General features: G+C 34.0%; 2 protein-coding genes and 1 long non-coding RNA gene across 3 annotated transcripts; 2 read left to right on the forward strand and 1 right to left on the reverse strand.

The window, feature by feature from the left end:
• Positions 1-1,367: 1,367 nt before the first annotated feature.
• LOC102622359 (CMP-sialic acid transporter 1) lies at positions 1,368-4,758 on the forward strand. Its single transcript, XM_006476368.4, has 8 exons — positions 1,368-1,537; positions 1,872-1,955; positions 2,084-2,298; positions 2,398-2,476; positions 2,811-2,980; positions 3,354-3,540; positions 3,985-4,062; positions 4,166-4,758. Exons 1-8 carry the CDS (start codon positions 1,487-1,489, stop codon positions 4,307-4,309), a joined length of 1,008 nt encoding a protein of 335 aa, XP_006476431.2. The 5' UTR covers positions 1,368-1,486; the 3' UTR covers positions 4,310-4,758.
• Positions 4,759-13,232: 8,474 nt separating this feature from the next.
• LOC102622662 (arabinogalactan protein 41-like) lies at positions 13,233-14,351 on the forward strand. Its single transcript, XM_006476369.4, has 2 exons — positions 13,233-13,710; positions 13,869-14,351. Exons 1-2 carry the CDS (start codon positions 13,575-13,577, stop codon positions 13,964-13,966), a joined length of 234 nt encoding a protein of 77 aa, XP_006476432.2. The 5' UTR covers positions 13,233-13,574; the 3' UTR covers positions 13,967-14,351.
• Positions 14,352-14,652: 301 nt separating this feature from the next.
• On the reverse strand, positions 14,653-16,123 carry LOC102622959 (hypothetical protein). The gene is made up of 2 exons (XR_008053565.1): positions 15,975-16,123; positions 14,653-15,000 (listed from the first exon to the last, which is right to left on the reverse strand). It is a non-coding gene; the product is annotated as a hypothetical protein (long non-coding RNA).
• Positions 16,124-24,136: the final 8,013 nt, after the last annotated feature.

The following is a 24,136-nucleotide window of genomic DNA, read 5'->3' on the forward strand; positions in this document are numbered from 1 at the left end:
AAATGACTTTTTAAGAAGAAAAAAGGGTCAGTCCTTTTGACCTTTGTGTTTCGTGTCCAGGAACTTTGATAAATCTTCCAAAACCGAATGCGATTATTATATTTGGGAAAACGACTTTGAAAGCGTCGTAGCTGGTAGTAACCTGAGCCGGCGGCTAATATTTTCTAAACCCACTCTCGGTTTGACTTTTGAGTACTCAAACATCACTGATAATTGGATGGAGTAGATGTATTTTTCTTAAATATTAGTAAAATTTAAGTTGGCCTTAATAAATTTTTAATTATAAAATTCATACTGCCCCAAAAGATCATAATATTGATCTAGCTTGAGCATAGTAAATTTTTAATTATAAATAATAATACACTTACGATGATTAAAATATTATTGTTCCCAAAAAAAAACTTAACTTTAATGATTTCTCAAATAAAAATAAGTTTTTTTTTTTTTTAATTTCAAATGTAATAGGGGAATATTTGATACAAACAAGTAAACTTAAGTCCTTATCTAATAAATTTAGAAAATAGAATTATTAAGATGTTATTATCACATTTAACGACTATATTCTAATGGGTGGAGATATTTTCACCTAATTTTATATGTCAACCTATCCTACTTTTATAAAATAATTATTACAAGTTCACACTAATTTTAAAAAATACAAATCAATAATAAGTTTAGTCACACTTAAGCAATTAAATTACTCTTATATTTAATTATGACATAAGTCCTTCGACAATCTTTGACTGTTAAGATTGCTTTAATATAACTTTAATTTAATATTTTACTCTTATAATATATAATAATAAAATAGTCCAAAGAAATATATGCTAGCTATTATATTTAATAGTTTAGACATTTTGTTTTGTGACTTATAATTTATTTTTTAGGTAAAATACAATAATTTTCAATATCCCAACACGTAATAAGATAATATGTCAGTCTAATAAATTTCATGAGAATTATGTCATAAAAATATTTTGTTAGTTTGATTAAAGATTAATAGTCAAACAAATAAATTAGTCTCCGATACTTTTAACTTAAGAAAGTAAAATAGTCAAATTAAATTTGGGCTAAAATAATATCAATAGCCAAATATAACAAATAATAGTAAACAAAAAAAAAAAAGACAGATTCAATTGATTAATTGTCTAACTTTTTTGTTATTGAATTTTTAAAATAATGTCAATGATTTTATAATTATTTAAAAAAAAAGATGGTGGATTTACAAAAATAATGGGGTGGAAATATTAATACCCAATTCCAACCTAAATACAACCCAATCCAATAAAAAAATTGGCCTAGCTCAAATTTTGTGGGTCCAACTAAAATAAGTGGCCCAAATATGAGGCCCTCTCTTTGAACTCAGGCGAGCGAGCTGGCACCAGAGCACCAACATAGGCTGAGAAAGCAAGCGGAATGAAAACTACGAAAGGCAGCAGCAGTGCATGTGTTTGGTGCTCACTGATAATTCTAATTATCGAACGCGATGCAGTGGTATTTCGTTGCTACACTTCTCACCATTCTTACAAGTTCTCAGGTCAGTTCCTAAACTTCGAACTCGTCTCTTATTTTCAAAATCTTTCCACGTGTCCGCTTTTTCACTCCCGATTTAGATCTCGTTTCATTTATGCTATTGCTGCTTTCAAATTTTAATCTACAAGCTACAAGATACGTGTCTTGATATTGTTTGCTTGATCTGATAACAAATCAGCTAGGTCAATGTGTTGTTAATTATGAACCTCTTTATCTCTTTGTTACCGATTTATGAATATATTTAATTTTCATTTTTTAAAATCTGCTGAATATCATTATATTTTTTTAAATTGAAATAAATCTCGATTCTGTATTATTATTATTATATTTACGCGCAGGGGATTTTGACAACTCTCTCTCAAAGTAATGGAGGCTATAAGTATGATTACGCGACCGTTCCATTTCTCGCTGAAGTTTTCAAGGTAATTCTCACTCCATAACTTTGTTTACTACTAGCAGCAGATCACTTGGCGTAACTAATTCTGAATTTTAAAAAATTTATGGCAAATTTCTGATGAATTACCTATATATATTTCGCATTTAAATGCAGCTGGTGGTTTCTAGTATACTTCTCTGGAGAGAGTGGCGGATGCCATCTTCTCCAAAGATGACCACAGAATGGAGGAGCGTGCGCTTGTTTCCCATTCCTTCAATCATATATCTAGTTCACAATAATGTTCAATTTGCCACTCTGACTTACGTGGACACGTCCACGTATCAAATCATGGGTAATCTGAAGATTGTTACAACTGGCATACTATTCAGGTTTTTATATATATTGACCACTGATATAATTTTAATTGATTTTTATTCACAGTCATTGCTGTTAATTTACTAGAGTTTTACTTTCTGCAAATTTTTCAGGCTCTTTCTGAGGAGGAGACTCTCTACGTTGCAGTGGATGGCAATTGTTCTATTAGCTGTTGGAACTACCACAAGCCAGGTGATATTAGGAAACTGTTTTATGTGGCTATTTTTTTCCATCATATGCCTGTGGATAAAGATAATACATGAATTTCAGAGAGATTGTACGAAACAGTTTCAAGAATTTCTACAGTCATCTACCTCGTAACTTGTGCATTTGCGTTCTGCAGTGGACTTGAATAATGATTCCTGATATTAGAATCCGTTCAAAATACCTTCCCTTCTATGTGAAACTCTCTCTTTTTATTTTCTCTGGTGGTGAAAAACTTAGTTTCAGAATTTCTCAACTATGACTGCTCATATTATGATGAAATCTCTGGTTGAGTGTCCTTTTGTTCTCTTCATTGTTTTAGGTTAAAGGTTGTGGAGAAGCTTTATGCGACTCTCTATTTGCAGCACCAATCCAAGGATATCTGTTGGGAGTTCTATCTGCTTGTCTATCAGCACTAGCAGGTGTCTACACAGAGTTTCTGATGAAGAAGAATAATGACAGCTTGTACTGGCAGAATGTACAATTATATACGTAGGTATCCCTTCTCTACACCGTCTTGCTTGTTTAGGAATCATCAACCATATGCTATCTTTCAGAAACTTCACCTAGCTGCCATCTATTCTCTTCTCTTGTATGTTGTCAATTCTTAACACTACTCTATTTGTGCTTTTTTGGAGAATAAGATATTAATAACTCAATCGAAATAAAATCATCCCCAAGAACAAAATGTTTGTTATGCTTAATAAATTTATGATCATTAGCTACCCTTATCACAGTTTCTCAAAATTTATGTGATCTTAGGTTTTTCTTGGCATAAGTTCTCAAATTATCGCTATCATGTGCTTTCTCTCTGAAAACTATGCCGACTATATTGGTGATATATAGGCATTGTGCCCTTTTTCAGGTTTGGCGCAATTTTTAATATGTTCCGGCTGCTACTGGATGATTTTAGAGGAGGATTTGAGAAAGGACCTTGGTGGCAACGCCTTTTTGATGGATATAACATTACAACTTGGATGGTTGTTTTCAATCTTGGATCCACTGGCTTGTTGGTTTCATGGTTGATGAAATATGCTGACAATATCATAAAGGTAACACTTTCTTCTGTTGGAATGCTGACATTCTAATGTTTTCCTCATCTCATCATGCATGACATGAAAATCTGTCGTTGTTGAGTTGATCTTTCTGCAAGATGAATTTAATAATTGAGCTTTAATTAGTTAATTAATTAAAAAAAAAAAGAGCTTCTATCAGACTTCTTTCAAGTGATGACTTTAGGAGTAACATGTATATTTTTGCTGTTGAACCCATGTTGTTTATGCTGCCAGCTAAATATGATCTTTCCTTTTGGGGTTGGCACAGTCTCTCTTTGGCTCAGCATGACGGTAGTTGGGTTATAACTTATAAACATGCTATTTTGTGCTTTTGGGGATACCAGAATATTAGTAGAAGAAATATTATAGTCATACTCTTCTCCAATTTTGGCAACTTTCATTTTTCTTGTTTTGGTTGACATTGATTTATGCTTCTTGCAGGTTTATTCCACATCAATGGCAATGTTGCTAACAATGGTTTTATCTGTATACCTTTTCAATTTTAAGCCTACACTGCAGGTAAGTCTTTCATGCAACCTCTCTATCATTAGTTCATTACTTGTTGACAATTTGCTCTGATAATTGATGATAATTTTTTTCTTCTTTTCTGGAAATACTGCAGCTATTCTTGGGTATTATTATCTGTATGATGTCATTGCACATGTATTTTGCTCCACCTGGCATGCTTGTGGATATACCGTCAACTGCGAAAGCGGCACCTGATAGTCTAAGAGAAGTTTCTGTTGAACGAAGAACAGATTCCTGACTTTTTTTCAAGGTGTAGGAAACTAATGTTTAAGCAAGGTGGGCAGAGAAGCTTGCATAGATTTTTTGTTTATCTGGAGCAAAGTAATTTGAGCATTACGGAAGTGGGTACCTCACTATTGATAGTGGAAAAGCATTTATATGCCTGGGATAAGAACCATTTCTTAAGCATCTGAATTTTTCTGGAACCAGAAGTTGCTCCAAAGAAAGTGATTAGACCTACCAGGTGGGAATTTTGCCAAAAGTTGTCAAAGCAAAAAACTAAGCTTGCCGATTTGTGCATCGGAATTTCTGCTGCATATACTTTGTTGAAAGTCAAATGTATGTGTACATGTTGTGAGACTGAGAAGAGAAAGAAAATAGTTGAGACTGGTGTTGGAAAAATCTTTTTCCCACCAATAACATTCACATATCCAAGTTAAATAAAGAGAAATTTCGGTATTGTATTCACTTTGGTCGATTGCTGATCTTTTCTGCAGTTTACTTTTTCATAATCTTGAGATTATCGGTGTTGTATTTCCATGTCCTCCGATTTTGCCAACGTGTCTTGGCCGCTGCCTTACGAAGAGGTGGGATTTTTCATGGGAAATTATTCCTCAACCACCACAAAAATATCAAAAGTACAAGTAACTATAAGTTTCTGATAACATATTAGAATCATTTTGAGATTTAATTTTATGCCAACCGAGTGACTAATCACTTTTCAGGATCAGGCTACGGTACCACAGTGGTACCGTGCCACATCCTTTGTCTTTTATGGCTCCAATATTATAAATTTTTATATAACCCCCTTTTATTCATTTTTATTTAAACTTTAATTCACAAATATTAAGTTAATATATATTACATCCACATGTACATTTTAGTTAGCACCTTATACTATTTATTATTTACAAATTCTTATTATATATTACACTTATATCACAATACCCCCTCTGTGAACCGAAATGCCCATGCCGAACCCACAACCCGACCCGGATGCTATTTCCATTTCCGGCCAAGGTTGGTACCGATCGGAAGATCGTGCGATGCCAGTCATCTCCATACCAATCTTGTCGCCGAAAAGCGTTCGGAAAGCTCCCAATTGAAGCCGTGAAAAGCCGCGGAACTGCCGCTTCAATTCGCCGTGATTTCTCCGGTTTCCGGTGATGCTATCACTTGAGTTTTGCTCCCCACGATTCCCTCTGTATTTTCCGACCAATCACAGCCACCGGGGGGAGCCTATTTGCCGTTGATCAGTCATTGAAGGATTCACGGCTTTGGGAGCTCGATCCGGCGCCATCACCACGTGTGAGAGGTCACCACCACCACCGTTGGACTCAGCTCGGCCAAAAGTGTCGAACTCGAGTTTCCCGTCGCCGTCAGTTGAAATCCGGTCACCGTTGGTCGGCATGGGTATTTCGGTAATGTTCACATGGATGCAGTTGAAATTAATTTAATATTTGTAAAGTAAAGTTTAAATAAAAAAGAGTGAAAGGGGTTATATGATAATTTACCACAAAAGACAAAAGGAGGTGGCATGATACCACTGTGGTACTGCAGGCTGATCCCACTTTTCAGCTAACTTGGTGGTCATTATTAAAAAATTTTAGATAAAAAATTATTTTGTTCCTAAATTTATTTAAGAAGGAAAAATAATATTTTAGGAGGCTTCAAAGACAAAATAATCTTTTATCTAAATTTTTTTAACAGCAATTAATAGAGTTAACAGAAAAAGTGGCAGATTGATATAAAAATAAAACTTAAAGTGATTGTAAATATTATTGATAAATTTGTGGTTTTTGCTTACACTCTTTATTTTTTTGTATTTATTTATTTAAGGCGTTTTTAGTTTGTTGAAAAAACTAATATGGGTCATAATGGGGGAAACATGTGGTGCAACTGTAGTACCGTACCACAGTTGCATCCAACCGTTGGATGTCATTAGATCCCACCAATCCAAGTGCATCCAACGGTTGGATGCAACTGTAGTACCGTACCACAGTTACACCGTAACCTAATCCGTCATGATGACATTGACAACTGAAGTTGTAAAAATTAACTCAACATGCATATACAGGGTAGAAATTAAGGGAGCTGTTGTCTTACAATTAATGTAAGGTGAAGCTCTCTTTATTGGTTGTGGGCTCAAGTGGGACTCACGGCTCAATTTATGAGGAATGTACCTTATATTAATTTTAAGATAAAGGAATCTAGAAATTAAATGAACATGCAGATGCAGGTGTTGACATAACAAGAAAAAAAAAATTAAGAGAGTATGGAACTCAAATTGAATGCCCCCATCTAGGTAGCCACTGGATTCGCCATGCCTATCCATCATTTACTAGGCCAATGTTTTTTGACTCCCCTGGCGCAAGCGAACTTTCAAACGCCAAGACCTTCGCCCATGAGAGGCTGGTCTAATTGCCAGACCCTTAGTTTGCAATACCCATACGCTCCGTAACCTTGTAGCTCACATGGGTCTTTCCTTCGAGTTATGATAAATATATGACCCAAAATGAGCCCAAACATTTGCATGGTGGACTTAATTATTTTCTACTTTTATAAAAGCCTTTCACTGATCTGTGGCCTTGATTGAAAGAGTCGAATAATGCAATCAAAATGTGTAGATGGCATAAGAAAATAGGGTAATTTTTAAAAATCTCCCCTGAGGTTTGAGGCTGTTGCAAGTAGATGGTGAAAATTATTTTATTTGTAAAAAATCCCCTACCGTTAGTTAAAATTTTCATTAACTAACTGTTGACTTTGAAAAGACAATATTACCCCCAATATTTACAATTCTAAATATTTACAATTTCATAAGTAATTAAAACAATTATTTTCACCATGATCAAGTTATTGATATTTCCTTAAAATCTTAAAAAAATAAAATTACAAATCTTAAAATAATTTTTTTTAAAGTTTGTAATAAAATTACAAATCTTAATTATTTGATATAAAAATGTAATTTTTTAAAGTTTGTAATAAAATTACAAATCTTAATTATTTGATATAAAAATATAATTTTTTTTAAGTTTGTAATTTTAATTTTTTTAAGATTTTAAGGAAATTTTAACTGACGTAAACTTTTTTTAAGTTTGTAATAAAATTACAAATCTTAATTATTTGATATAAAAATGTAATTTTTTAAAGTTTGTAATAAAATTACAAATTTTAATTATTTGATATAAAATATATTTTTTTTTAAGTTTGTAATTTTATTTTTTTTAAGATTTTAAGGAAATTTTAACTGACGTAAACTATTATTGGGGGTAATATTGTCTTTTTAAAGTCAACAGTTAGTCAATGAAAATTTTAACTAACGGTAGGGGGTCTTTTACAAATAAAATAATTTTCACCATCTACTTGCAACAGCCTCAAACCTCAGGGGAGGTTTTTAAAAATTACCCTAAGAAAATAATGTAAGATGGTTGGTAAAGTAAAATAAATTATTCGGTTGGTCCTTGGTTAGCTAGGGTTTTTTACTTTTATAAACAAAAACTTCTCCTAGTGGTAAGTGAATTCTTCACTCCTTGTAATTCTATGCATTACTATACTGTTCGGGAAAAAAAGAATAATAAAAATTTATTTAAAAAAAAATGACTCGGTTTCCTTGTTGCTTCATACTTGAAAACACTATTATATAGTTTATGGACAATAAGCCCTAAAAATAAAACACACACAAAACTGACAAAAGCATAGAAATTTCACAAATGCTTTCTACTTTCAACAATTGGCTCTGCTTCAACATTCAGGTATCGATTTAACCTGAAATTATCTAATACCCACTGTTCATAAATTAAAAGTCTTGACCGTGTCTGATGAATAGCCAACACATGGAAACTCACGGCTGCAAGATATTACTTTTCAATAATGCAATAAGAACTCAAATCAAATAATTCCAACCACACGTATCTTTCTTGGGCATTTAATTTAGATCTTTGTAGACAGCGTGGGTTGCAAGCAACTTGAAAATACTTAGCTTTCAGCTTTTAATGCACCGTGAGTTTGTTTTCTTCTAGCGTATATATGTGTTTGTTTTTATCTGGGTATCTGTCTATAAATAGCTTTGCTTGACAAGAATTTCATTGTGATAAATTAACAGCCGTTGAAGATAAAATCGAAGATGAGCGCAACAACATCCGTCGCATCTGTCTTTGCTACGCCTGCTGCTGAATTAAAGCCAAATGGTCATCACCACCAAGCGGAGAAGAGGGAGAGTTGCTGTTACTTTCAGATGCCTCTGCACTACCCAAGGTACAAGAAGCGCGACTACGAGACGATGCCTGAGTGGAAACTCGACTGTTTGTTGAAAGAGTATGGGCTGCCCGTTGTTGGAGATGTTAACCAGAAGAGGGATTTTGCCATGGGTGCTTTCCTTTGGCCATCAGAGAACAAATGAATAGACAAGTTTGTGCCTCGGCTGCTGATTTGTATGACAACTGGGTTCAAAATACGTATCTTGTGTAATGTTGCGGGATAGTATGCTAGTAGCATAAGCTAATTATAACTAAATTACAATCATTCTCGGGTCCGCATGTCTAAATGCGAGATTTCATGTAGATTCACTATACCTTATAATGTAATGGTTAAATGAATAAAAATAAAATTATTGTAATAATAAATCAGCATGAGATCTACATTTAGTCATCCAGACCTTTGAGAATCTCTCTCTCTCTCTCTCTCTCTCTCTATATATATATATATATATAACTAATAATGTAATGCTCATCCTTTCTTATTTTTCTTTTATATAATGAAGATGAAAAGCTCAAACTATTGGTTTGTTTATACTACTTTCTGCTGCTCTCGATTGACTGACTGATTAATTATGTAAGTGGTTTAGCTAAAAATGGCAAAAAGGAAAAATGAAAAAACATCAAGGAAATCCTTAGTGATATCAATTACCTGAAGAAGTATAATTATTTGTTATTTGAATTTGGCAACCTAATCTTCATTAAAGATGCTTAATGGTTAATTAAATTGAAGATACTTATTGATTAATTAACTGCTAATCATCTCTTTAAATTGGTTTCTGTAGCATTTTATAAAATGCTAAAGTATGTTGCTGATAGCGGTTGGAAATCCATACATAAGTTCAAATATTCTGGAAGGACCTTTGAGCTTTCTGTCATTACTGTCGTTTTTCTTAAGGAAAAAATATTATGCCCAGTTGAACTGAATATGTTTGGTAGTGAGGACACAATAATTATCCCTTTGCAGCTTCTTTCGTTAGAAATTTGGTTCATTTAATATAAGATACATTGTTTGTATCACATAAATTCAAGTAAAATCACAAATACAGGTCATCGTAGTTCACAGAGATGGCAGTGAGAAAGTACGTATAGTTCATCAAATTATTTCTCCGGTTTTGCATTTTATTTTGGGCACTTCCAAATAAAACAAAAGATCATCCAACGACGATCATCAATTCATCCCTTGCTCTAGGATGTCTATAAAAGGCTTTATCTGGCATGATTAATCGTAACAGGTTATGGAATTTAAGTAGCTGTAGTAATATAAAATTGAATGGAGCTGGCTCAACCGACGCTGCCCTGACCGTGACCATGAGGCAAAATGGACGCCAAAAGAATGCAACCGGGGCAGGCAAGAACAGCAAAATAAGCTCAGTATCCTACTTTCGTTTGCGCTGCACTATCCAATTGCTATAAAAAATAGTGACTAAACTGACTATGCCGGAGTGGAAGCTTGAAAGGGATAGCCTGCCCATTATTGCCCACAAGATCGAGCACGTTTGCTGTGGGGACTTTCCGCTGGCCTGACCAAGCAGATGATTCAGAATGTGAATATCTGATGACGATTTCATCCAACCACAGTATGTGTATATAATATGTTAAGTAAAATTTAAGATATGGGTATTTTTGTATTTACATGTTTTATATTTGTCACATCACTTAGTTATTAACTTTGAACTTAATATATAATTATATATATTGAGTTCAAACAAGATAAGCTTGATAAATTCATTAAATACAATGGATAATACGTAGGGCTAGTAGTTGAAATTCATACGATAAGGTATTGCATTGTTATTAGGTTGAAGGAGACAAATCTAGCCCGTATTTTGAATTCAGTGATATGACACGCGCAGTTTTATAAAGTAGGGTCTGCATTAAATATGAAAATAACGAGTGACATCTTATCCACGGCATGAACATTACATACGGAATGAGACAATATGCTCATGCAGCAGTGCAGTTAATATTTGCTTGATCAGCTTTGATTCTCAACCACTACAAGTTACGGTTCTGGCATGAGCACCAATAATTTTGCATCACATTAAATCGTTTGTATTTGGATATGGTTAAGTTACCGAGCTCTAATTATAAGAAACAACGAAAATGGTTCAGGAACCACTTGGGCTCGCTAGAGTCACTCCGTCGCAATTGTGAGGGAAGTAGTTTGAGCCTCCGCATACGTATTGTGGGAGTTTAATTTAAGGATTTTGCTATGTTACAATTAATGTAACATACACAAGCCACAAGAACCACACAAACATGTGGATCCCATAATTTGTGTGGTTCTTGTGGCTTGTGTATGTTACATTAATTGTAACATAGGGACTCCCTTAATTTCAATGTCTTTCTTTAGAGTCTCAGAGTTTAAATGAAGGCAATCTTTCTCTCATAATGGGAGTTAGGCGTCTCTCGAATATTTGAGAGGGTTAAAAATTTGAGTGGTGCCATATCAGAATAGATGTAAACATGTCTCAATAATTTATATGGTATAAATATCATGAACAATAATTCTCTTTAAAAAAAACAAATCTGGTTCAGGTTTGGTTTACAAGTGACGTTAATGAAGACACCGTCTTGTAACCTTTGCTGTCGACGGTTTTTGTTTTTAATAATGCGGTCGTGGGGTTTTGTTGACTATTGATTCAAACGAGTGATTGCAATTTGCAAGTAATCACTAAATGAAATAATGTAGGTGTCGTTCTTCTTCTTCTCTCTCTCTCCTTTTTTTTCCAAAGATTAAAAATGCCTAAGAAATATTAATTTATAATTTTTTAAATCTATTTCTCAAGTACCATGATTTGATAGTTTTCAAGCAATTTAGTTTAATTAGTCATTATCTCTTCAAATAAATAAATAAATAAATAACTAGCCACTCTAATTCAAATCTTAAAAGAAGTAAAAATTGATTAAAATTTTTCTTACCCCTCTAATTTTAGGAAAAAAAAAATTCCTCATTCTTAATTTTATTTAAAAATTCAAGCCGTGCAAAAATTGATTTCGACTTTGTTATTTTCTGTAAAAATTCAAACCGGTGAGGAAGTTTTTTTTTTAAAAAAAAAAATTAAATTTCAAGATTGAGATAAGGTACTTTTGGAACACCAATAGGCATAAAATGAAAGAAAAAAGAATTAAGTACTCTAGTTTTCTTTTAAGAAAAAAAAAGAAGAAAAAAAGAAAAAGAATATTAAAATTTAAACTGTTCAGGAAGATTTATTAATCAATTAAATTATATATATATATATATATATATTTAAATCTTAATCAATTCAAACTGATGAGGAATATTTTTTTTCTTGGAATTTTAAATGAAATAACTGGTGAGGAAGATTTAAAATAATAATAATAATAATAATAATCTGCCCTCTACCTTTTTAAAAGAGGGGTTAAAAAACCTTCCTCACCAGTTATTTCATTTAAAACTCCCAAGTTGGGGCGATTATAAAAGCAGCTGTTGTGGCCTTTGGAAGAAAATATATTATATCATGTCCGATTAAAGTTGCCTTTCGAGTTGCAAAGCACACATAACATAAATGATGGATGTTCTTTTTACCAAGAACAGTTTAGAGCACTGAGCTGGGAATTATCAAAAACAATGATCCATGGCTTGATTTCGGTGCGGTGTTGGTTTGCTTTTTGGTAGTTGCTGTTCAACTCTAGCTTGCTAGGCCCAATTTAGACCCGTTTTTATCTTCCCTCCAGCTCCAGGCTGCCCAACATCAAATAGTTAATAAGTTTAATTGACAACTGTATCTAAAAAGAACAAAATACGAAGCTACAAGTTCGTAGGATTTAACATTGTGCTCCTTTTTACTTACAAGTAGTAGAGAATTTTTTTATTAAGAAAATTTATCATTTTTTAAATTATCAAAAAGAAAAGCAAGAAATGTGTAGTTGACAAACGAAAAAGAAACGTGAACGAATCAGAAAGGCAGTATATGGCAACAAGGAGAGCGAACAAAGTGGCGGGTGGGGAGGGGAGGGGATTAAGTTGGATTGTTGCATTGCCATTCGGCATTCTCCAATTAGGGTTGGCAATGAGATAAAAATCGGACGGGATTTGTCAATTTTAGTTATATTTCATATATATAAGTGAGATAAAAAAAAATGTCTTATTCTAATTTTTTTAAATTTTTTTTGGATAAAAATTTGTCTTAATCCTATCACGTTAAATATCACATTCCATCACATTTTACTGAATAATCCTAAATGTAAATAAATAAATTTTGACATTTTTTCTTTTAAGGATCATCATAATTCAATATAGCAACAATCTTGAATAAATACAAAGTAGAATAATTAAATAATAGTTATATTTTAACTACATGTATGTTTGAATACAATTTTATGCTAATCTTTTTAAATTACAAAAAATAGTTCTATTTTGACTACGTGCATGTTTGAATACAATTTAATGCTGACGTCTTTTAATTACCTATTTGCTTCCATTGCACATTAATATTAAGACTTACGCTTAAAAAATTATAATTTTAGATAGTAATTAACTTCAACTATGTTAAAATATCTAATAATTGAACAATATAATAAGAAACCAAACCAACAATTAAGGTTGGTAATAAAACAAGATTTACCAATCTTAATCTTGTCCCATTTATGTAAGTTGAATTAAAAAAAAAAATTATTTTCGTTTTTTATTTTTAAAATAAAAATATATCTCAATTTCACAGGATCGGGATCCTACGCAAACAAATTCCCCACCCCTATCGCCAATTGCCATACCCATCCTGCCATCCACATAATCCATTTGCATCCCGCAACTTGCGTGCTGCCCCACGCCTCCACCTGGTTACCGGCTTCACCGGTTCCCCAGTTTACAACTATTAATTAAAACGACAGAATTTTCAAAACAACCGCCGTTAAGCTCCCATCGGCATCGTTGTCAAATTTTTAGATTTTATGATTCTCGCTCTGCGCCGCTCACCTCCGGCCTGACCCATTTTACCGTATCAATCTGAGAGAGCGTCGCTGCAGAGAGAGAGAGAGAGAGGTTGATATCCAGTTTCTTTTTCTATGGCGGTTTCTAGGGTATCATTGGTATTCGCGGTTGTTGTGGCTCTTGTCTTTGCTATTATCTTGCCTCCAGCTCTTGCTAATGCTCAAACTCAAACTCAGGCTTCAGCTCCCGCTCCTAGCCCCACCAGTGATGGTAAATTTTTCTCCCATCACGTTTATAATATATTAATAGTGAATCTGAATATGTCAAATGTCCTTCCTTGTAGATCCGATGTGACTGGCTGTGAATCTTGTGATTTTTGACAATGGAATAATAATAATGGCATTGAACTTCGATTGTTTTGTTTTTAGGGACGTCGATTGACCAAGGGATTGCATATGTGCTGATGGCGGTGGCGCTAGTGCTCACTTATCTCATTCACACTGCTGATTTCTGTTACAGCTTGTAAATTATCAATGTCTCCGCTAATGGGATTAGGAGATTTTGGTGCTTGGATTTGCATGTGTTCGTTTGTTCTAAGCCGCGGCAGAGACGTGGAAAGGGAGAGAAATTGAAGGATGATGTTCATCTTCTTCTTTTCATTTATCATATCATTGATAGGTTAGCTGAGTCTGTTTTCTGTCCGAAAATTTGCCGTTGGGCTTCGTCTCCACGCCATTGATAATTGTTGTTTCTTTGGTTGATGTTGATCGTAATGCGTCACTTTCTTCATTTCTCATTAGTTTCATCCGTGTGAGGGGATTGATAGAACTAAACCCTTGATTATTTAATCACCATTTTGAGTCGGTATAAATAATCACATGATGGCAATGGAAGCTGATCAAGTTTAATAATAGGAATTGTATGGGACTGAATTGGAAATTGGCATCGACACTGAGAGGTCTGGGCTGAAGCAATGAAAGCCGTCTTAGCAATAGCAACCTAAAAGATAAAGGAAACCTCAAAGTAATTAGACCTTTCATGTAGAAAAGAAACCCGTTATAGACCATCCACTACAAAACCAACACACAGCATTGTACTGTCAAACTCAAATATGAACGGACAAAGAGGAATGAGAACACTTTGTGCCTATGCTAAAGGCCTCGATCACATATTTGCATCCATCAGACAATGGACAGCAAGTGAAAACTGATATATGGTTAAGCCTATGCTATCCATTGAATAATGAGCACACTTTGCGCAGGTACATTGTACAAGAGCCACTATTAAGGAACAAAACGTTACTGAAATGTACCATACAGACTATTACAACAATTCAGCATTCAAATGTTAGAAACAAAGAGGCCCTTTCTAGCCTTTCGAATGAGGTGAATGATTTTAGTAATCATCAACGTGTTAATAACTTACATCAAAATGGAAACAAAAGGAACAACAATTTAGGTCTCTCACCAAATAAGAATCAAAATGGACCAAAGACCAGAATCCTACCAGTGCACGATCACATCAAGCCTTCTTGCTAGTTGGGCTTGCCTCCTGTTTGCCCTGCTCAGCCAATGAAAATTTCTTCACTTTCTGTGGGAAAAATGACCAAAAAAAAAAAAAAAAAAGAGGAAACACATCCCATAAGAACAAGAATCAAAACGGACCAAAGGCATGTTAACTGCTTTACATGAATGTTTGTAAATGTTGTCTCCATGGTGAAGTCCAGTAAACATTCTAATCATACAGTGATTTAGATGCTCTAAAGATTCAAAAAAACAAATAACGCAAAGCAGCCGCCTCACTGAGCTTTGAATCCTCAACACCAGGATCATCTAATAGCTAGATTCCATCATCATCATCAAATAATGCTTGTTTCTATTTTATGACACCTAGTTTGAATATGGACACATCCAAACAGAATGTGCAACGCATTGAAGCTGTAGCATTTCATTTACCTCATGTCATATATCAAAACGAGAAAAACAACCGTCATGACAGTAAGCTTTTCCATTAAAATCTTACCGCCACGTGATAACTAACCAGAAGAGGATAAGTTCGCCGAGGCAAGCTTAATGATCAATGAGTCCACATTTCTCATTTAGGAGAAAAAGCAAAAATGAACAGACAGAACTTGCAAACTATTTATAAGGAGTCCTTGAGAAAAAAAAAGGTAAATGGGCCAAAAAATTCCTAAGCTTAAGAAGCTTTCCCTCGCCCTCTCTCTCTCTAGCTTTCTTTTGGGGATGGAACAGAAACAGAGCTCTGATCAAAATTTAAACAATTCTCTCCTAAACAAGCAGTTTGACAATCTTAAACACGAGCCTTCCATATGAAAACTGAATCGAAGCATTTTTAACACCTATTAATCAACTGCATAGGCTTTTGCTTCTCCATGCCTTAAGACACGATTTAAGTAAGTTGTAAGCGCTTCATTACATGTTTCACGGGAGATTTACAAAGAGATTCAAGTTTTCCACAGGATATATTAAAAAAAAAAAAGGAATAGAAATAGTGCGAATTGAAAAATAAAATACCTTGCTGACGACGCAGTCTCTCAAAGCGTTTAATAGATGAAGGCATTTGTCTTGATCGAACGGCGATTGGGTGACGCAGTTGAGTAGATCCAACGCCTGTTGCGCGCACTCAGGCTTATCGCTTGTTTTCTCGATTGCCATTAATCGTAGAATTAAAGTTAGGGATTTAGTCAAGGTTTAGGCGAGGCATGCGTTTGGCTTTCTAGAAGGAGAAAGTGCTCCCCGCCTTTGTAATTGTAAATCCGCGGCTTTGCCTGCTGTTTCGTTTTCTCCAAGCAAATGTATTCTCTGAACGATTGCCACATTTCCACCAAACATGAGCCGAGGCTCGTAACACTTATCAGGCTTTAACATTAGCCCAACAAAATATCATCTATTTAGGGCCCAAAAGGAAATTGAAAGACGATGGCATAGGGAATTGAACTTTCGACACCCCTCAAAATTCCTTGCAAAACCCCTTCTCAATTCAAATTACTTAAATAACCAAATAAAAATTAATTCATTTCTTATTTGAAACGAAAATTTAAGTAAACACTTATTCCATCTCGTAATCTGTACTTTAAATTTTAATTGGAAAAATATTTACTCCTGAGAAGGTGTTACGAGGATTTTAGAGGGGTGCCACGAGCTCCACTCTTGCGAATGCTTCTCTGCTTGTCAGGCTTCAAAATCGGCCCATTAACCCAAAAGTGTAGCCCACTTTTAGTATTCAATGCTAATAAGAAGAAAGGGCAGGCAACAAAGCATCATCATAAATCTCCAAATCTGAAAAAGAAAATGATTTTTTTTTTAATTTTAATTTTATTTTAAGGGGAATAGAGAAGGGTCAAACTGAAGGGGTACTGGACAGATTTCATGACATAAAATACCGACAATAATCTTATCAATATTGTATGCAACTGTGGAATTCAAACAAGCTGCAGAGCATGGGTACTTGTTTTGTTGAGCAATAAGTGAAAACCCACAAGGAGTGCGTGTGTAGTAGAAGCAGTGGGGTGTGGGCTTTTATGTATTCGTATTAATATCTCCATCAAACATCATGAGATACGGACCCAACAAAAAAAAAAAAAAAACTTTGTTTATTTTTATATATAAAAAGAACGAACGAATGAAATCAAATGAGATTGCGTATCAATAGAATTTCGTCTCATGGGTTGGGGGTTGTCGGTAGGTGAAAATTGACAGGGATGGGCCTACTTGCCTGCTTTTACACCCACAATACACGACACGAGTAGCCCCTTATTATTTTGTTGTGTTAGCCGTTATCTCTCGCCGTTTTCCTGCCACACTCTTTCACCCCAGCCACGAAGCTTAGGCTCAGCTATTGAAACTTGAAAGGGAGACACACTACAATGCGGTGTGCTCATTTTCCATACATGTTTCACGTGACCCCCTCGCCAGTATCAACTCTCTTTATTTGTTCTTTTCATTTCTTCACTGCATCAGAATGCTTTGTTTTTAATTCCATTTCAATGTTTTACTAAAATAGTAAAATTATTACCCACCGAATCTATGACGTGGATGACACTTGCAGGCTGCACATATATAACAGTTGATAATATATTTATGAGTTGAAAGGGGTTATTATTTTATCAACTGTTACCTACTTGCCTCGCTTTTTTAGGTCTTATCTTATACATGGGTTTATAACAAACATTTTTTAAGTACCCTAAAAATACCCTTACTTTTACGTTCATTAATATTTGTTGGATTGAAAATGAATCAACATATTAGATTTATATATATAATTAGTTTTTAGTAAGTTCGTCATCATTTTTATTAACAGTAAAAAAAAAAACACAGTGTCTAATTTTTTTAAAACCTGTAATTTTTTTTGTATTTTACCAACGTTCTGACTTCAACAAAATGAGAATGTTCTCAATATAAAATAATTATATACTACACACATAGAATTTCTATTGTGCGGACATCCAAATATAATTAACCTTGCGGTCTTCTAATTTCACAGTCCAACGCTTAGATATATTATACTATAATAAAATAAAAACTAATTATGTGCACATTATTAACTACGTGATGCTATGCCTTTTCTTTCTATTTCCATCTTCTTTCCCTCACCTCTCACATTTAATCTTCTTCATTTATTTTTTTTATTGTGATTATGGATTTTCTTCTAGAATTAGATTAGAAACTGTCATTCTATTGATTGTTTTAAAAAAACCCCTTGTGCAGGAAATGGAATCAAAAGCTATTGAAAAAATGGAATATTAAATATGTAGAATTAAATTGATCAATGCCTCCAAAATAAATGCACTTCACTGTCCGTGATTGTGAAATGAGAGTAAAGGATTTCAAAATCTTGTGCAACAAAATAAAAGGGAGTATGCGTGTCACCTTTTAGTTTTTACATTTTAATACATTATTTGAAAAATCGCTTGAATTGGTAACGGTAGTGATGCAGAAAAGATCATAAGCATCAGTAAAGAATCCCATTCCGGCTATAACAATAGCTTTGAAATGGTAAAGTTGTGTCCTGGCATTGTCAAGAGATGAGAAGATGGCTTGCGTTCCTTCTGCCATGCCTGTGGTGTTCTTGCAAGAGACTGATACTGCCTGAGAGATGAATTGCTAATGGAAGAGTTGAGGCATAATTTATGCTACTGGCTGAATCCTCTGCCTCTCTTGAAGTCTTTTCAGATATTTCGTTGGTACACAAGAAATTCCCTTTGTACTTAACGTCTTGTTGGAATCGCCGATAGTATCAAGACAGCAAATAGACAGCTGAAAACCATACGAGTCTTGGAAAACTTGGTCTTTATCGCCACGGACAAATCTCTGCACTTTGTCATTTTTGTGTTCTTTTGGCTACCTCAATGATTGTTACATGTATTTACTGTAATCTTCTGCTACCTATGAAGTGCAAGTCATTGTTATCTAGTTTTAGGATAAATCGCTTGAATTATCTGCCACCTTGTCTTGTTTCAGTATAGAATATTTCTCCGAAGTTTTAATATGTATATATACTTGGTATATGCCACACACCAAACACTTACTCCATTGGTTTCTTCACATACATGTTCTTTCAAATCCATAGGTTTTAAGGGGTTATTAGAATGTTATCTATATTTATCTCACTATCAATCCGCTTTTGCTATCCCACCGCGTTAGGTTAGCGTAGTGGGTATAGTATGGGGCTACTATGATGTTATTAAGGACAAGTGACAAATTAAATTCTTTGCAATCCTTACGTTGAATTTAGTAAACTTATATCTAGCAAAAGCAAGGAAAGAAAGATGTGTAACAAACGAGTGGATGATGGGAGAGTACTGCTTTATTTTTGCTTTGTTCGTACTGATTCTAAGCTACATTAATGGTGTATTTGCTACTTGGATAAAAAAAAAATGAAAATAATTCTCATTCTTTATTGATAGTCTTTACTTGCTAAAAATTATGAAAGAATATGAAAGGATTTTTGGTAGGGCTCAAAAATTTAGGAATGAAGAATGAAAATCACATTTCACAAAGATGTAGAAATAAAAATGGCAGAATGAGAGTGAAGAATAAATTGACATTTTTACATTTTAACAAAATTAAAGTAAGGATAACAATAATTATAATAATAAACTAATCATAACTATAGTACTATAGTAGTAGTAGTGATGATAAAAATAAATTTTATAATGAGTATTACTGCTAATAAAATTATCTCTATTATCCTTATGATTATTATAACAAATAAATTAAAAATTATGATTATAATTTTAGTTATAGTAATAATTAATTATAATAGTAATAATTAGAAATAATAATAATAATTATTATAGTTGTAAGTGAGGTCATTTTCATAAATTATAACAATTCATTCCGATTATAATATAAAATAAACACATTAATAAAAAAATATAATTAATTTAAAATCTAATTCTTGCAGTTCGATAAATAACTTATTATAATTCTTTTTTTTTTCGATTTCAATTCATATTAATTTAACTCATTTTGATTCATGTTATTTCCGATTCATATTAATTTTAACCCATTTTAACTCGAGTCATTTCCGATTTTGAAAAAGCAAACGCACCATAGGAAGACGCTCAACTCGGGGGCCATCAAAGCGCCACGAAATTTGCGTGATTGAGTCCCACCATTTTGATTTTTAACGGGCCAGTCAACTGACGTGGCTACACAATAAATAGACAGATGGATTCTAGTTACCCTTATCGGAACCAGATGGTCGGAACCACAAATCAGGACAAAACGAGATAGATAAGCAGGTGGGAACACAAATCACAACCGTCGCCCAGGGAAACAGTGATTGATGAGCTACGGCTTTCTGCTCATTGGGGGGGGGGGAACCCCGGAACCAATCACTCAAATGGCACACTTACGTGAACGGTCTTGATTGTTTTTGTTCTTTTGAATGAATCTGCAAAGTTTTGGACTTTTGTGCCGCTCTCTTGCCCGTTGCCTGTTGAGTTCGGATTTTGTGGCTATGACCTCCTATTGCTTCGTAGAGTAAAAGCAGCAAACTAAAGGTGGCTCAACTCGGCGTAGCAAAATATCAAAGCCGAAATGTTCCCAAATTTTGCAGCACCATTTTCAAAACCAGGAAAGTACAATTTCATATCATATAAATTCTCTAATTCAAAAGTTGAAAAATATATAGTTCACATGCTTTTATTTATAAATAAATAACTTTCAAAATTATCTCCATCTAAATTATTTGCATTCAATAAGATTGCAAAGTAAATATTGTTGTTTTTAAAACTCACGTCATTGTTGTAGATAAAATGTAACAAACACAGTAATCAAATCTCTTCATAGTTAGATTATTTTGTTTTTGACAACTAACAGTAAATAATATTTAAAAAAAATGAGCGCATCACCAAATTGGTGTTGAGGGGAAAGGACACCGAGGCTGAATCCACATAAAATCAAATAGTAAGGGATGTGTGAGTTTACAAAACTCATAAAATACATATGATTTGGGGGCCCCAAATTGAATTTGCGGATTAAGACTCAGCACGTGTCTTTATGCATCAACTGGGGCTAAGAGAAAATCCGGAAAATCTCAGTTGCAAGGATTGCTTGGTCGGATCTGAACATGTTTGTCATCACTCTATGATTAGAAAGCCCGCAACAATATATCGGTAAAGATTTACGAGAGAAAGCGACATGTCAAATAGCCCTTGTATACTACTAATCTACTACCGCTGCAAGCTGTGGTCCGTCCAATTCCAAAGCATTAGGCTTGAAAAACCAAAACGGTTCCGTTAAAAAAAAAAAACGAAAATGTTGCAGGGAAACAGATTAAGGGTATGTTTGTCATGTGTCGGTAATCAGACTAGTTGATGTCAGGTACAAAACGGTGCAGTGTAAGCGTATAAACTATTTTAAGAGATGGGGCCAAAATTTATTTAATAAATGTTTGGCATTTGGTTCAGGTAATTGGGTGTATATACTTTGGCTTTAGTATGAAGCATCATATGGTATGAAGTATATGGTGTTGCAGGGGTGCAGTGAAGGGCGTCAATATGGCCAAAATCTGGCTGCAGCTTTGCTCATCCAGCTAATGGTAGGACCGCTTATACAATTCATCAAACTATCCAAGGAAGGGGGGGCGGATTGGAAGTTGAACCATCCATCAAAATCGTTACAGTTTTTCTCATATGTAATAATAATCCCTGAAGCAGAGTCCAATTTTGTTAGTTTCCTTTGTTTCCTGGAATGGATGTTGCCTTGTTGGACGCACGCTCAGGACTTCATAGTAAGTAAACTTGTAAAAACAAAATAAATAAATAAAGATGGGTACATTCGAATGCCTGCAACACAACACCTTTTAGAGGTTTAATTCATGTAACTGTATTTTGAAATCTTGTTACGAGTCTTAAGAGAAATTTCACCAAAATACAAGCAGGAGAGAAGGGGCCCAAAGGAGCCTTGTCAGCGGTCACAAATTGAAATGGCCTCGCGCCTCTTTAGGTTCATCAATTATCCTTATTCTCTGCATACCAAAAGGAAACTGTCGTCAAAACATAATAATTGGTAACTGTTCCACCCCCCCCCCCCCCCCCCTTTTGCTCCAAGTGTTCATTGCCATTTTGATGTACAAATTTGTCTCAATCTGTCCAGCTCTAAGGGTATGTTTGGACTGCCTTAGCTTTTCAAAGAATCAATTCTTACATTGACTCCCAAATAATCATCTTTATAAATAATTTAGTAAGGTGTTTGGTGAATTAAATTTACTAGACAATCACTTTCTAAATAATCTAATATACATGTTTATCAATTAATGATAAAAGGGTACATGTTTATCAATTAATAATCTAATATACCTGTTTATCAATTAATGTTTACTAGACAATCACTTTCTAATTAAATAATCTAATATTGACCTATTCTGCAATTAAATTTACTAACGTGGACACACATTATATATTTCTGGTCATGTTTTAATATTGTTATTATTTAGTTGGTCATGTATTTATATTGATTTAAATACTAGACCTAACAGTTATTTACTATTTATTTAATTCTTAAATAATAAAAGAAAATACTTTATTCATATTAACATATTATTAAAATATCAATTATTTATATTTTCTGATCGGCCGTCGTCACCGTCCCGATGTCGGTTTCGTCGCCTGGAATGCTCAGCCATCATCATCACTGGAATCCATGTTCTCTCATCTAATCAACCGGCCAAAAATGCTGCAAAATGGCAAACCACGTTGCTTCACGTAGTGGTCAACTTTTTGCTGCCATTAATTTATTGTTAAATAATGGATTAATTGATTGACTTTATCGGTTTGTTAAACAATCCTCCCGACGGTGAGTCGATCAGTGCCGGTGGTGTCCTCAACGCACCACTATTGGCGGAAGCGATGGTAACTCTTCACCGGCGACGGTGGCTCTTCACTGGAAACAATGACTTCCATTTTGGTTGCTATTTGTTTCGTTTATTTAAATTTTAAACAAAATGATTTTTATTTAATAACTAACACTTATTTAATTGTGAATATATAGTTATTTTTTAGTTCAGTAATTAATAATCAGGTTGTTATGTAATAGGATTCTCAAAAGCTACCTTTTAAGGCTTTTTTATGAGTAGTATAAAATCTGATTCTTTGAGAATCGTATTATTTGTGAATCAAATTTAAAATAAATTTATAATTGTGGCATTAGATAGTCAAATAATCATTTATTTGACAATCTTAGGCAATACCAAACATGCATTAAGATCAGGGGACAGCAATAGTTCGTGCCTTAACAAATAAATGGATAAAATTTTCTACATGTTTCAAAATTACAAGAAAAAATTGTGACTTTTTTTTTTTTTTTTTTTCCATTTGGGTGGAATGGAAACCCCTACAAATGGTATATCATTTTAATATCTTTTAGATGGTCGTTTGTTGACATCGTCAAATCATCGTGATGGGTGAATCCAGAAGGTGTTCCATTCTCCCACGATTATCAAATCTCAAATCGCCCTTTTTCGGTCCCGAAATTGGTAAAACCGTATTTTGCATGTTTTATACAAGCATGCTTTGTAATTCTGGTAATGAGAAAAAGCATAAACAGCAGCAATTAAATCTTTTTTTTTTTTAATCTTTTTTCCGCGAAGCTTCAACAGACACTTGTTGCTGAAGGGCAGTGAAACGTGGACGAACAAAAATCAGCTACTGACTCATCCATATCATGGCTCAGTTTTCAGCGCGGATCCACTTGTTCCCTCATTTGCTCAATCTGCCTACCCATCCAAACGGCCCTAACCGAATATTTGGCTTCTACGTCCCACTTGCCACGTGTCATTCAAAGATCCTTGCTTTTGTTCCTCAAAGCAAGTTCATAATTCTTCCGCAAACATCATCCCAATCAAAGCCTTGATAAACACGATGCAAACTTGTAAAATTTCGGCCGCAGTGAAAGCCTGTACGTGTCTTAAAAAGAGTGTGCTACAAAAGCTAGATGGAATCAATAAAATGCTTCTGCCTCGTGATAAGCTTTAGCGACACTTTCTTTAATTGTATGTGTCACGCTTTGTTCACAAATATCTTTTCATTTTGATTATCCTCACGGGAGATTAAAAATCTCCAGCAGATTCATGGTGTAGTAAATCAATTTATAGATTATAGAAGTTGAATCATAAACTCGTTCGGAATTTTAATTTTGGATTGATATATATATATATATATATATATAAT

The sequence above is a fragment of the Citrus sinensis genome, chromosome 3 (genome assembly GCF_022201045.2).
Source record: "Citrus sinensis cultivar Valencia sweet orange chromosome 3, DVS_A1.0, whole genome shotgun sequence".
Taxonomy (NCBI): domain Eukaryota; kingdom Viridiplantae; phylum Streptophyta; class Magnoliopsida; order Sapindales; family Rutaceae; genus Citrus; species Citrus sinensis.

Coding starts and splice junctions, on each gene's coding strand:
- LOC102622662 (XM_006476369.4), top strand. CDS start 13,575: ATGGCGGTTTCTAGGGTATCATTGGTATTCGCGGTTGTTGTGGCTCTT. Junction 13,711..13,868: donor TCCTAGCCCCACCAGTGATG/GTAAATTTTTCT, acceptor TTTTGTTTTTAG/GGACGTCGATTGACCAAGGG.
- LOC102622359 (XM_006476368.4), top strand. CDS start 1,487: ATGCAGTGGTATTTCGTTGCTACACTTCTCACCATTCTTACAAGTTCT. Junction 1,956..2,083: donor TTCTCGCTGAAGTTTTCAAG/GTAATTCTCACT, acceptor ATTTAAATGCAG/CTGGTGGTTTCTAGTATACT. Junction 2,299..2,397: donor ACAACTGGCATACTATTCAG/GTTTTTATATAT, acceptor CAAATTTTTCAG/GCTCTTTCTGAGGAGGAGAC.